Here is a 14,743-nt window from a genome sequence, read left to right as displayed (position 1 = left end):
TGCAAAGGGGATGGAGTATAAAAGCAGGGAAGTCTTGCTACAGCTATACAGGGTATTGGTGAGGCCACACCTAGAATACTGCGTGCAGTTTTGGTTTCCATATTTACGAAAAGATATACTTGCTTTGGAGGAAGTTCAGAGAAGGTTCACTAGGTTGATTCTGGAGATGAGGGGGTTGACTTATGAGGAAAGGTTGAGTAGGTTGGGCCTCTACACATTGGAATTCAGAAGAATGGGAGGTGATCTTATCGAAACGTATAAGATTATGAGGGGACTTGACAAGGTGGATGCAGAGAGGATGTTTCCACTGATGGGGGAGACTAGACCTCAAGGGCATAATCTTAGAATAAGGGGCCGCGCATTTAAAACAGAGATTAGGAGAAATTTCTTCTCTCAGAGGGTTGTAAATCCGTGGAATTCATTGCCTCAGAGAGCTGTGGAAGCTGGGACATTGAATAAATTTAAGACAGAAATAGATAGTTTCTTAAACTAAGAGGATAAGGGGTTATGGGGAGCGGACAGGGAAGTGGAGCCATGATCTTATTGAATGGCGGAGCAGGTTCGAGGGGCCGTATGGCCTAGTCCTGTTCCTATTTCTTATGTTCTTATGTTCTTATTACAACAGTAACTGCACTTCAAAAAGTACTTCATTGACTGTAAAGCACTTTGGGACGTCTGGTGGTGGTGAAAGGCGCTATATAAATGCAAGTCTTTCTTTCTTTTAACTGCAATTGCAATTGCTCCCCTGTTAATTTCAGTCATGAATCTTAAGTTATCTCATCCACATACAAAAGAGAAAAACTGTGTTACAGTTACTTAATCGATTGCCTATGAAAAGTATATTAAATCATCCAAAGGTGAATTTTCTATGCTATGCTATGTAAGAATATATCAGGGTCAATGCAGTGATGGTGCTCTCTCAGCATACCCAGAATACTTGGAGATTGTGTGCCTTGCTGAATCCGACCAGTTGACCTAAGCATTAGATTCGCAAGGTGCCACAATCAGCTCCATTAAAATCCGCCCTTCCGATTCCTGAGTCCATAGGAATCACATTAGATGTCCGCCAGTCCTCCTGCACTATTCCCTTTTCTAATAAATTTATACATATATGTAATAGAAGTGTTCAAAGTTATGAAGGCTTTTGATAGAGTAGGTAGAGAGAAACTATTTCCAATGGCAAGGTCAATAACCAGGGGAATATTAGGAGAATTTTTTCACGTAGCGAGTTGTTAAGATCTGGAACACATTGTCTGAAAGGGTGGTGGAAGCAGATTCAAAAGTACCTTTCAAAATGGAATTGGATATATACTTGAAAAGGAAAAAAATGTAGGTCTATGGGAAAAGAGCGGGGGAATGGAACTAATTGCACATCTCTTTCAAAGAGTTGGCACAGACAAGATGGGTCAAATGGCCTCCTTTTGTGCTTTAAGATTCTGTGGGGATGAAATTACCCCGCACCCCGTTTGGAGGCGGTAACCATCTGGGGCCGGGACATTTAGCGCCCAGCCCGGAGGTTCCGCCACTGGTGCAGAATTCGTCCCTTCCGCCCCTCAATGGAGGCGGATGGCTATCGGTGGTGTTCCGTGTCTGTGGAGGGGCACTCCCGGGATGGTAATGTGGCGCTGAGTCCATTGCTCCGGAGACCAGCGCTCCACCGGTAACGTCAGCGCTACGCGGTTGCTCCGCATAGCAGTGATGCTATTCAATTAAAGGGGAAGGCCGCTGCAGTCCCTTTGGCAGCTGCCTCTGGGCAACCAGAGATGTCCTCGACCGAGCCCAGAGCCCGACACCCATAACGGAGTGCCGGGCTGCAGGATGGCGGCCCAGTCGCGGCGCGGGCCACCATTGTCGGGCCGACAGATGAGTCAGCCGACAGAAAAATATGGCGGCTCATGGCGCAAACGTCTTTCCCTTTAAGGGGCGCCCTGGCGGAGGATGTCCGGTGATCTGCAAAGCTGGTGGTGATATCAGCCAGCGCCCGTGGGGCGCAATGGGAGCAGCGCGCACGCCGATGACGCCATCGCTGTGTGTGCGCCAGCCCGGGGCACAAATTGGGGATGGGGTGGTTACAGCTCAATGGCCCCCAAACGTCTGGGGCAATTTACCCGGAGGTTCGAGACCCCTTCCCCCAGGCGATAATTTTGTTGCGCCCCATTAGCACCCCCGGAGGTGCGAGTATGTCTATAAAAAAGGGCAATTTCACCCCTGTGATTCTTACTGACTGCTTCTTATTGCATCTAAAGTTCTTGTTTATTTGGATCTTATCCATTTCGGCAATGCTCTTGCTGTATAATTTGGTGCTTTTTTTCCCATTAAAAGACTATTTTTCTACAGCAGTCTCACTGATACCTCCTGTTTCACTCGCAGCAAACAATCTGTCCAGCCTGGGAATTTCTTTGGACATTCCTATGGCAGTCCTTGATTTGAAGGAGGAACAGGAGTTCATGTGGATGGAACAAAGGCATGTACAATTACAACCTCAGGCATTTGGTATCCACCCACTCTTGTCCCCCAGGAGCCATATGTTAGAAGTGGGTACACCTACTTGGGTATACCTGAAGAAACCTGCCTTAGTCATTGGTGCTGTCACAGAGTCTCCTTAAACACAACTTCTAGACGAATTTCATCACAGATCAGCTCTGCCCATAACTGCGAAGGTAATCATTGCATTAAATCTCAGTGCTGCCAGATCCTTTCAAGCCACCCCGATGACTTTGCTAAATTGGCCAGTTCTCTGTGCACCAATGTATCCAACAAGTGGCAGAAGCGTTATTTGGCAAGGAGGCACTATCCTCACTTTCCCATGGAAAGGCAACAGCACCACTAAAGGATGTAGCATTTTTACGAATGGCATTTTCTTAAAATTGCGCTGATTTGGTCGGCTGGGCCCTTAATAATAATGTTAAATAAATAGAAAAGGAGTACATGCCATTAATATTACCTTGGACAATAAGAATGAATTATACAAGCGAATGTATGATATGCTGGGAGTAACCATTTTGTGACAGTAACCTATGCAGTCATTATTTGAAGGGATAGTTTTTCAGAGAAGATGAAAAATCGAGGCCCCATCTGCCCTCTCAGATGGACGTTAAAGATCCCATGGCACTATTTCAAAGAAGAACAGAGGTGCTCTTGGTGTCCTGGCTAACATTTATCCCTCAATCAACAACACATATCTGGTCATTATCACATTGCTGTTTGTGGGAGCTTGCTATACTTAATTGGCTACCGCGTTTCCTACATTACAACAGTGAGCACACTTCAAAAAGTACTTCATTGGCTGTAAAGCGCTTTGAGGGCGTCCTGAGGTCGTGAAAGGCGCTACGGAAATGCAAGTGATCTTATTGAATGGTGGAGCAGGCTCAAGGGGCCAAATGGCCTACTCCTGCTCCTATTTCTTATGTTCTTAAACCTTTCATTCTTTTTAGGCCGAATTGACAGTTGATTTCTATGGAACCAAGGACACCCACTGCAGCCATGGATGTACCGAATTAAACCTTCCATTTTCTTGAGCACTGGACCTGAAATTGCAACCACAGCGTTGTGCCAGTTCAAAATCTGCTGTCGCTCTTTTCAAAAAGTTAAAATTGGACTCTACCCATGTATTGCATGTGTAACATCCATGTGCAGGCACTCAGTATTTTGGAGACAAAATCTGCCTCTTTGTGTTCATGGATGAAAAACAATGCCATTCCTGGCTCTGTCCTTTGCCGCTGCTCCTGTCGGCTAACCGATGCTTTGGTGGTGGAACTCCGCTGAATGCTGTAGGCATCAATTCTCATGATAGCTTTGCAAGATCAGGAAATCGCACCCACATCGCTTACCAGAGTTCGATGTCCCGTAGCAACAGCAGCAGCTGGTAGGAGTGAGGAGTGGTGAGGGAGGAGGGCTGAATAAGTGGGAGATAGCCAACGTGAGCTGAAAGGTGGACGACAGTGTCAGCATGAACTGGGATCAGAGGAGGAGGCTGTGATCTGAACGGGAGATCTTCTGTCACTGGGTGAATGGAAAACTGGAATGCACTACATTTTCAGCAAAAGCCTCACACACTTTGCAGCAGTGTTTTCTCAATCATTTGCAAGCACTACTCGCCCCTAACCTGCACAGCTCATGGGGTGACCGACCTTTATAAGAACAAGGCTGTTCAATTCCTTTCACCTGTGGTAGGTTTCGCCATCTGGTGGCTCATCTTAGAACTTATTAAACTCCACAAAAGCATTTATTTAGCTGCAAGTGGGTTTGGTCAGTGAAAATATATTTTGTAACTGTCTGGACTGTTAGCATATTGTGATTAATGTACTGACTACAAATAAACTCATTTCACGCCTGCAATTAGCACTTAATTTGGACATTTTCAAATCCTTTCGCCTCCCCATGGTCACATGGTACCCTTTCATCCACATACAACCCCTCAGTGACATCATCTACATGTCTTCAGCTTCTACATGTACACTGATGACATTGAATTCTACCCCTCTGCCTCCTCACTAACTCCAGTGGTGTTGTTGTACAATTTAACTACCTATCCAACATCAAGACCGGCTCCATCAACCATCCCGATGCTTGAATAGGTTGAGCCCGGCGATGCTTAAGGTGGATGTTCAGTTCACCCTCGTCTGAATCTTCAATCCCACCAGAACATTCCTAGTTATGCTTCGATCTTACTGCCACCAGTGCTAACACCCGCATTCACACCTTTGACACTTCAAAAGCGCAACTGAAGAGTTAGTGCCCTCCTCGTCAGCTTTTAGCCAACGCAGAATTTCAATGAATCCAGAATTCAGCAGCCCAAGTCCTATCCCATGTAAAGTACCGCCTTCCCTTCACCCCCAGACTCACCTGGCTCCACTGGCTCCCTGGGCCCCACCAACTTCAAGATCAGCAGTCTTCATTTTGAAATATTTTGCCAGCCTCACCCAGTAATCTTTTCCAGCCATACATTCCAACCCACACCTTCCATCCCTCTGGATAACTGCTGGTCTCCCTCCTCCTTGGCTCCACAATTGGAGCTCAATTTTTCAGCTATTCTACGTCTGCCTATTAAAACTCTTATCCACAACCATTTCATCACCTGGCACAACAAGAAGCAACAAGCCACAAGCAACAAGCTCACTAAAGATGACTATGAAGCCATTTAGGTTGCCTTGAAGAGGCACTGCTGTACTGACTACGTCTGCTCCAGCTTTTATTGGCGGACCAGAATGACACCGCACCTGTGTTGTAAAGTAGTGCAATTTCTGGAGAAGCCTTGAAATTACCCCGGAGGACCCCTGTCATGTTTTGGGATTTGTTTGACCTCTTTTCCACACGATGGATTTGGAAAAGAGTTATACTTAAATGGTGGTTTTCAAAGCAAAGTACATTCACATCTGCTCAGAAAAACAAGCGATGACCCCTCCGTCCTTGCTAGCTACCGCCCATTTCCAATCTCCCTTTCCTCTCCAAAGTCCTTGAATTTTTTGTCACCTCCCAAATCTGTGCCATTTTTCCCTGAACTCCATGTTTGAATCTCTCCAATCAGGTTTCCGCCCCTGCCATAGTCCCAAAACGACTCTCATCACAGTCACATATGACATCCTTTGTGACTGGGATAAAGGTAAACTATCCCTCCTCATCCCTCTGACCTGTCTGCAGCCTTTGACAAGGTTGAACACATCACTCTCCTCCAACGCCTCTCCGCCATTGTCCAGCTGGGTGAGACTGCACTCACCTGGTTCCATTCATATCTATCTAATTGTAACCAGAGATTCATCTGCAATGGCTTCTCTTCCCACACCCACATCATTATCTCTGGTGTCCCGCAAGGATCTATCCTTAGCCCCTTCCTATTTCTCATCTACATGCTGCTCCTCAGCGGCGTCATCTGAAAACACAGCCTCAGTTTCCACATGTATGCTGACGATACCCAGTTCTACCTCACCACCACCTCGCTCAACCCCTCCACTGTCTCTAAATAGTCAGACTGCTTCTCTGAGATCCGGTACTGGATGAGCAGAAACTTTTTCCAATTAAATATTGGGAAGACCAAATCCATTGTCTTCAGTCCCCGCCACAAACTCCGTTCACTAGTCACTGACTGCATTCCTCTCCCTAGCATCTGCCTGAGGCTGAACCAGTCTGTTTGCAACCTTAGTGTCATATATGACCCTGAAATGAGCTTCTGACCACATATCCGTGTTGTCACTAAGACCATATATTTCCACCTCCGTAAAATCGCCTGTCTCCACCTCTGCCTCAGCTCATCTGCTGCTGAAACCCTCCTCCATGCCTTTGTTACCCCTAAACTTGACTATTCCAATGCACTCCTGGCTGGATTCCCATGTTCTACCCTACGTAAACTAGGGCTCATCCAAAAACTTTGCTGCCCGAGTCCTAACTCATACCAAGTCCCACTCACCCATTACCCCTGTGCTCGCTGACCTACATTGACTTCCAGTTAAGCATCGCCTTGATATAAAAATTCTCATCCTTGTTTTGAAATCCCTCCATGGCTTCGCCCCTCCTTATCTCAGTAATCTCCTCCAGCCCCACAACCCCCCAAGATATCTGCGCTCCTCTAATTCTGGCCACTTGTGCGTCCATGATTTTAATTGCACAACCATTGGTGGCCATGCCTTCAGCTGTGTTCCTAAGCTCTGGAGTTCGCTCCCTAAATCTCTCTACCTCTCGTTCCTCCTTTAAGACGCTCCTTAAAACCTGTCTTTTTGACCAAGGTCATCTGCGCTAAATTCACCTTATGTGGCTCTGTGTCAAATGTTGTTGAAAACACTCTTGGGACATTTTACTATGTTAAAGGAGCTATATTTAAAACGTTGTTGTTGTTAAAACAACTGAGACAAAATGCTAATGATCTAAGCAATTAAATTTTCCACAAAGGACAACAACAAAACGCAGTTCATTAGCCTGTCTCAGAAATCGAAAAAAATCAGTCGGGAAGTCCCTGGTCCTGGGCATTCAGTAGGAGTTGTCTGGCAGAGTCCTTCTCCTTTGGTTGTTGAACACAGGATGATCAAACGTTGACAGAAATACACACTGACAGTCAGGTTTTTAAACCAGAAAACTGCTAGGACAGGACTTCATCCAGACTTTGAAAATTATTATCCAGGAATTTTGTATTACTACATGAAGACAGATAGCACTGACTGAATTGAGTGAGTTTGCTCGTAACTGTTGCTCTATATGTTCCCTCGTTTTCTGAGAAATAAAACAGCTTAATGGTTCATTCTGGTGTTGTCCGACCAAAGCGTAAACTGCCCACCTACTCAAAGACTTTAGAAGCACATACGAGGATACATGCAAAAGAAATTATATCCAGTTCGTATGTCAAGGGGACCAGACTATTACATCTGGGATATACCATCGTATAAGTAGATGTTACATAGTCAACTCCAAAATATAAATGTCATGGGATTTGTTTAATGGTGTGACTGGCGTCACTGAGCCCAAGAAGACATCTACCGCAATTTGTCACGGTTTTTAATGCAGGTTTTAATGAGACTAGCACCAAGTGCTAGAGCGAGCCTCTTGTGCCGTTGTGCAGATACAACGCAAAATCTGAGACAGGAGCAAACCCTGGGGAGGGATGAAAGTCCAGGGGGACGAAATTGCCCTGTTCTGTGCTTCCTGTTGGCACCCGTCTTCGTCTAGGAGGGCTGCTATTGGCTCCTGTGAAATTGCACGGGAGTTAGGGGAGGCACGAACATGGTAGCGGCGCGCCTCTGGCGATAATGCCATCATCGTGCGTGCCGACACCTTTGTGACCCGCGGCGACCTCTTTGCGCCTTGCAAACCGGGCCAGCCACTGATCCCAGGGCGGAAGTTAAAGGGAAGGTGCACCGGGCATAGGAAGTCCTGTCCCGACTTGGTTACCTCCCCCAAACGGGACATAACCCCCCCAGATGTCTGTGACACGAGGAAGTTCAATTTTAAGCTACAGGTTCCCAGCCATGAGCTAGAGCAGTGCTTAAGTTATTTTTTCTTGCCATGCCAGGCCTTGCCCCCAAGTTCAGTCAAGATGGCCTCCCCTCACCCACCCCCCCCGCCACTATGTGCTCAACTGTGAGCCAGCGTCAGTGTGAGAAATTCTTTATTTCATCAAGCCAGGCTCGTCTTCAGATTTTCAGTTGCGGTCTGGTTTCACAGAGCATTTACACTGCACAAGTTACATTGTAACATTTGGCACTGCAGTTGTTTTATTTGAAAATTGGACTTTAAGTGAATCAAGGGATATGGCGATCCGGCCAGAAAGCAGATTTGAGGTCAAGGATCAGCCATGATCTTACTGAATGGTGAGCAGGCTCGAGGGGCCGTATGGCCTACTCCTGCTCCTGATTCTTATATTCTCTTCCGTTTTTATAACATTCCTTGCAGATTGGGTAAACAGTCACTTGAATCATTGACCTAGAAATTCATGTCAGGAGGTGGCGCAAAGCGGGCAGTATCGGATTGGCCGCCCATTATACACAGTGCCTGATATTCAGCTCCATTGACTGCAATGCTACTGAATATCAGGTGCTGCCTATCTGATTCAATACCACCTGTTTTGTGCCACCACCTGAGACGACGTTCTAGCTCAGAGCCTTTTCTTCTCTGGGACCTAGGTTTGAATCCGAAAGAAAGACCATGCATTTATATAGTGCCTTTCATGACCTCAGGACGTCCACAACCAATGACGAACTGTTGTAATATAGGGAAATCTGAGAGATGCAAAGTCTCCTCTCTGCTAGACATTGATGTTTGATGTGAAATGTTTCCCACGGTGTCACTGAAATATTGAAAGTTGTTCAGTGGCCGATTCCGATTGTGAATCCATAGCAGCTGCCAATAATTTGCCTCAAATTTGGGTTAGACTGGATGGTTGGTATGGAAAATGGAACTGTTACACTGGTACAATAAGCAGGTCATTTTCTGAAGTTTAGAGTTAAGTCACAGTGTTCGTGCCGAGAGCTAGTTTCAATAAATCCGCCAGTGTCCACCAGTGCTGGTCAAGCTGGAATCTATAGGATCAGTGGGAAGGTATCTAATTTGCAAGGGACAAACAGGCGACCATGTCACTGTGGGCACACCTCTAGCACCTGCATGCCCCATGCAGCCGGTACTTGCCCGCCTTTGGAGGAATGTTGTCTAGCCTTACTCACAGAATCCCAACTATTTGGCCTCTAAGGGGCTGATAGAGAAGATTTTTAAAATATTCTGTTACCTGTATTTGGCAGACCTAGATTGCCCATCTTCAACCTCCAGTGGGACCCACACCACTATCTGGAAGCCATTTTGCCTTATCTCACTGAGCATACTACGCTGAATGATTTGGGGAAATGGGAACTCGCAGCCAATAAGTCTCTTCCCTCAACCCAAAGACATTTGCCTTGTATGTGTGCGGGCACAAGTTCGGCTCTCTACATGTTCCAGAAATGGCAGACGACCAGCACAACTGGGACCCTGTCTTTTCTCGGTGGGTTCCACCTGTCTCTTACCAGAACTACAGTGGGAGTCTGGCAAAACACCAAGGAAATTTTGGGCCCGTTACTCTGCATCTAACCCATGCTATACCTGAGCTGGAATTTTCTAATGATTAAACTGTGCAAAGAAACGATCCATTCTTCAGACTGATGTCCTTCACCATTTTTTTCGCAAGTATATATGTATATAGTGTATGTTTTTTAATTAATAATTTGTTTGTGGTTGCAATCATTCGGTTGAAACTTGAAGAATTTATTACCTGGTTGAAATCATCGTCAAACCTTCTTGCCTGAGAACCAAACCCCTTCTTCTCAGGGATTTCATATGACACAGTTTGATACCTGGTCGGTATTGTAGAGTTGGCCGCAGGTGAATGCCATCCTACAGTGCAACGAGATCAGAAAATCCATCTCATTCATCAGCTAGCAAAATATATCTTACCAAGAAATAAAGATTTATTATTACGTGTACTGTGCATTGCTGGGACAGGTGTCTCAGATCTGCATTATTCATTGATTGATGAAGATGCCGAACGATTATAGCAATAGCTTTGAACTGTTTACGCTGTTATCCTGGTATATTTGCATGTCATCATTCATAAACTGCAAGTCTAAAGTCAAATATGGTAACTGTAATTGAAAATCTGTTGCCACTTTTTAAACAATAATGCAATCTTCATATAAACAGTTCAAACAATTTGAATCTTTTGCTAAGAGATATGCCTCACTGAAGTTTTCGGGTCCGAATGCTCTTAAAATGTGAAACCAAATCCTGATTAAATCTTCAGTGATTGGTATCCTGACACTGTTTGAACACCCAATGTGTCAGAACAAAGTAATTTACAGTTGTTTAGAAAAAAATATATTTTATTAATCTGTCCACTTCATAACATTATGGAATCAAGAGTTGGATTTTTCTGCAGGATCCCACCCAAAATCATGCAGGATTTCTGTGGAAACTGTAGGAAAATGGGGCAGTGAGGCCTATCACCATCTCACCCTCCCATCATCGATTTCTCTCCCTTCCCGCTCCCGCTGAGACTGCTTTTGGACACCTCGCCCCTGCTCACTGCATGTAACTGATCATGGGGGCGGGGTGGGGGGGAGGGGGAGCAGAGATCGTCCTCTCAATCAATGGCCCTCCTGACTGCACTAGTTACTGCTGCTACCCTGGACTGCATGGTGGAAGGTGGAGTTAGGCCTGGGGTAGTGGCAGGAAGGTCCCAAAATTCTTTAAATGGAGAGAGAAGGCTACTAGGGGCCTCCGTTCCCTCCATTTCTGCCCCAAAAGGCTCACTTGTTTAGGCCTGGGTCTGTATCCCTTTAAGAACCTTCACCACCTATCCGGGTGCAGCAGTGGTATCTCCCTCCCCGCTCCCCCCCCCCCCCACCCCCATCCTGGCAGTACCACCTGGATTTTCCTCAGTTGCATTCACAGGCTCTCTCTTGGCGGCAGTTTGCCATGTAGGTGAATTGACCTCCGACCCAGAAAACTGAGGCAGGCAGAACTCCTGCGCCACTGTTGAAAAGAGGGGAATTCAGTCCTAGAACTCCAAATAGCTAGGTTGTCCCAGCATATAGTTGCCAGGGCTACGAACTATCAGCATTCAGCAGGCAGTGATCTCCTGTCTTTCGACCTCAGAACTGCACTTTCATGTGTGTTTGTACTGTGCGGTAAATCCAAGCACCTGTCTCTCTGTGACGAGTGAGAGATAGCAAGACAATGGTATGGAAGCATTCCAATATAGCTGCAGTGAAAGCACTCTATCAAATCTACAGCCCTTCTAATTCTAATAGAGTGTTTTCATTGTCACTATCCTGGAGCGTAACTCTCAGGGGTTCTGAGTTTGCTTGATTAATTACCTGGCTGCATTGTGCCGTGCAATGGTGTATTCCTGCACTGCAACACTTTCTGCTTACATAGTAATGCTATGAAATGCATCAAATTCTGAGTATATTTTGTTAAATGCTCCATTAATAATTTTAGAAAAAAGGTGAGAACAAATGGGATTCCCTTTGTTTTTTACAGGAAGAATGCCATGTCTTATCAGAGAAAATGTCCTTCAGACTTGCTGCCTAGCCTTCTGCACAGATCACAGTATCAGGAACCTTTTAAGACTATCTGATGCTTTAAATGTCACTTTGGAGCTGGGAGGATCTTTTTTCAGTCAATTGCATTGTGATGAACATGGACAAGTCCTGTGATAAGCTTGAAGTGATTGTTTTTGGTGGATCTTGGTTTCTGACTTCTACTCTATGGGTTATCTTCAGACCCATAGATCTCATTGGTAACTTCATTATTTGCGTAAGAGTTAGAAACACCTCCACCCACTGTAGGAGATTATATTTGATTGCTGGGTATAACAGCTTAATTGGTCGGCAATCCCTCAAGGTAATACCTGTCCTTGCGAAATGATTTCATCATCTTGAGGATCCATTCGCAGATATTCTCCTCCCTGCCTTCCCACCTCCACCTTCCACAAACTCCAGCTAATTCAGAACACTGCGCCTTGAATATCCCATGCAAAATCCCGCACACCCATCACTCCATCCTCACCCAATTCCAGTGGTGCTCTGTATCTCGGATAATCAATTTCAAGATCCTTGTCCTCATATTCAAATCTCTGGCTGGTCTCATGCCACCCTATCTGGGACATCTTCTCTAGCTCTACATTTGTGAAGGCTGGAGATGGGAAGTCCAGCAGGAAGAACATTGGAAAATGAAAACTCAACCTCTTTTTCTCAGATCTGGACTACGACTCATTCCCTACTCTTTGTGGTCCACGATTGGAGAGCAATTGTTCAGCTACTAAACCCTGTCCTCTGGAACTCTCTTCCAACATCACTACCTTTCTACATCTTGTCCTGTTTTAAAAGCCAATCTCTTTGGCCCTGGCTTTGATCATCTTCCTCCTTTACTTCCTGTTTGGTGCTGACTTTTCCTCCACCTCTCCCTTGGAAGGTGAGATTTATTTTTTACAATGCAAGTAGGACACACTATTTTGTATTCTAATTGACTTTACTCAATTTATTTCTATTTTAATTATGCCATGATTATTGCTTTGAATTTTGGGATGTATGTTTTGCTATGAAAATCCATACCGGAAAGATTTTAGAAAAAGACTAGATCATGTAGATCAGAAATAATGGAGCGGTATGATGTGTGGAAACCTCTCATTAATCTTCTACGGTACTAGTAATGTAAAAATAGTCCTGTGATAAATGGTATCACATATGGTATAATAGAAAATACATATTGGGGAGAAACCACTGGAACAAATGGACAGCTTAACTCACAAGTTATTCTTTGAATTGCGAAATCTAGGTTGAGGGCCAAAGGCCATAAAAAGAAAGGAAAGAAAGATGAAATAATCAAAAACAAGTGGTTAGGTAAAGCCAAGCAAGAGTTTTAAAAGCTTGTAGAATATAACATAAGAGCAAGAATTTTGAGGGCTTGAGTAGAATGGTTTGCTTTATGTTAATCCTCAATTTCCGCCATATATTTATTTTAGACATATTTGATTTTTTTTCTTAAAGATTTTAAATAAGCTTTTATTTTTTTATTGCTTTTGGAAGTCATGGCATTAAAGATTTAATGAAATGAGGAGGATATTATTTGGACAGTGGTTTAACCCCAAAAAATTAACATTCATGTTTGGAAAAATAAATCTCTCGTCAAATACATTGGCCCGTAATGTGCAGTCAGCGGTGAAACAAAGGTGTTTGTCGCCGGCCCCTGAAGTACGCTTTCCACAGAGATCTCACAATCTCTGTGGCGAGAAGTTTGGCTTTTCCGACATGTAGTTTAAATGAACGTTCTACAGTGGGAATTCCATAGAAACTGTCGAAGCAGCCAATCAAAATGCAGAATTCTCACAGACAGGGAACCAGGAAATAGAAAGCACTTAGAAACAATCACTTTTTTATAAAATTTACAGACAGCAAAATAAAGATTGGGGCTTACACATTGGGTTAAGGCAGAAGCTGATGAACAAACCTTAAAAAAATTTAATTTGTTTATTCATTTTAAAATCTAATAATTTTTAACATAATGGAGAAATTTGACATTCCACCAATATAAAAATAGTTCTTCAGGACCACAACAATTCTTTATCAATAGTAATTACTCAGATTGCCATTAAAAACTCACTTATACCTCATTTGAATGGGTCTAACTTTTAATGGGATTTCTAACAGAGATATTTGTTGGGAAAAGGGGAAGTTTTGGTCAGATCAGTGATTTTCCTGATTGCTGGCTCAGGGTGGGGGGCACAGCATAGCCTGTAGAGGGGCAGTGAATGACAGGCCGCAATCTCAGCATTTCCACGTTAGGCTGCACAAGCGCTAAATCCTGAAGTTGCGGTCAGTTTCAAAGGTAAAATGACCGCAAACGCTGTCAGTTCGCCAACATCAGGACCGCACATGCTGGACCACTAAAAGAAAACATGGGCAGTTGATGACGAATTAAACCAATACTTTCCCGAGAATTTCCAGCAAGAGGTTCAATCAATGGGTTAGCGGAGGCACATGCCACTAAACATAAGCAAGCAGTATAAATAGAATATATATTTAGAACCAATACATTTACCGGGGTTTCCTGTTGGTATGTAATGAATCCATTTGTACTCAGGCATGTGAATCTCTTTGTTCTCAGGCTCCTGGGATTGAATATAATCTACCATAATGTAATTGAGGGTAGTGACAGTGCTCCAGTCTCAAGTTGTGGTCATCTAATCAGACATAAGCAATAACTGGTTAATCTACTAACTTTGTTCAAACACCTACTTTAAGCTGTTAATGTTTCTCAGAGCCAATAATCTTCTAGTGACTTCCCAATTTCAACCACCAAGCTGAGGTGACGTGTTCCTCCAAGTGACAGAAGGAAAATTGAAGAACAGTGATCTGAGGGATTCCTGTGTTCTCCTTACAATGTCCAGCAGAAAAGCATAGGCAAAGGCTGAGGAGCAGGTCTCTAATCCAGGGTCTGAGCCCAGGAGGGTTGGTGGTACAGGAAAGCTCCAGTAAGGGAAAAAATAAAAATATAACTTTTAATCCCCCCAAAATACCTGCACAGATGAGGAAATCGTGCACAAGTGGCCATTTGAGGATATGAAGTCCGTTAGGGAAACGACTCAGGTACTAATCCGCTGGGAGGGAAAATGTGAAGGCAAGTTCCTGAGCTATTCTTGTGCATCTCCTACTGACCACTCACAGAACTGCATGGGCAGAACTGTGGCAGGAAGTTAACTAACAACCCAAAACAGCTTGGAAATAACAAA

General features: G+C 44.4%; 1 protein-coding gene across 2 annotated transcripts in view; it reads right to left on the bottom strand.

Moving 5' to 3' along the window:
* The window catches only part of stpg1 (sperm-tail PG-rich repeat containing 1), a 66,218-nt gene that overhangs the window by 38,526 nt on the left and 12,949 nt on the right, over positions 1 to 14,743 (bottom strand). Inside the window, exons 1-2 of one of the 2 annotated variants that reach the window (XM_070898465.1) lie at positions 14,053 to 14,146; positions 9,725 to 9,846 (exon numbers count right to left, since the gene is read on the bottom strand). In XM_070898465.1, the coding sequence (XP_070754566.1) occupies positions 9,725 to 9,846; positions 14,053 to 14,146 (216 nt within the window). Of the gene's footprint in view, positions 1 to 9,724; positions 9,847 to 14,052; positions 14,147 to 14,743 lie in introns of those variants that run through there. The other variant, XM_070898466.1, reaches the window with a different exon arrangement.

This window comes from Pristiophorus japonicus, chromosome 14, assembly GCF_044704955.1.
Source record: "Pristiophorus japonicus isolate sPriJap1 chromosome 14, sPriJap1.hap1, whole genome shotgun sequence".
NCBI classification, from domain to species: domain Eukaryota; kingdom Metazoa; phylum Chordata; class Chondrichthyes; family Pristiophoridae; genus Pristiophorus; species Pristiophorus japonicus.
This window is presented reverse-complemented; position numbering and strand designations above follow the sequence as displayed.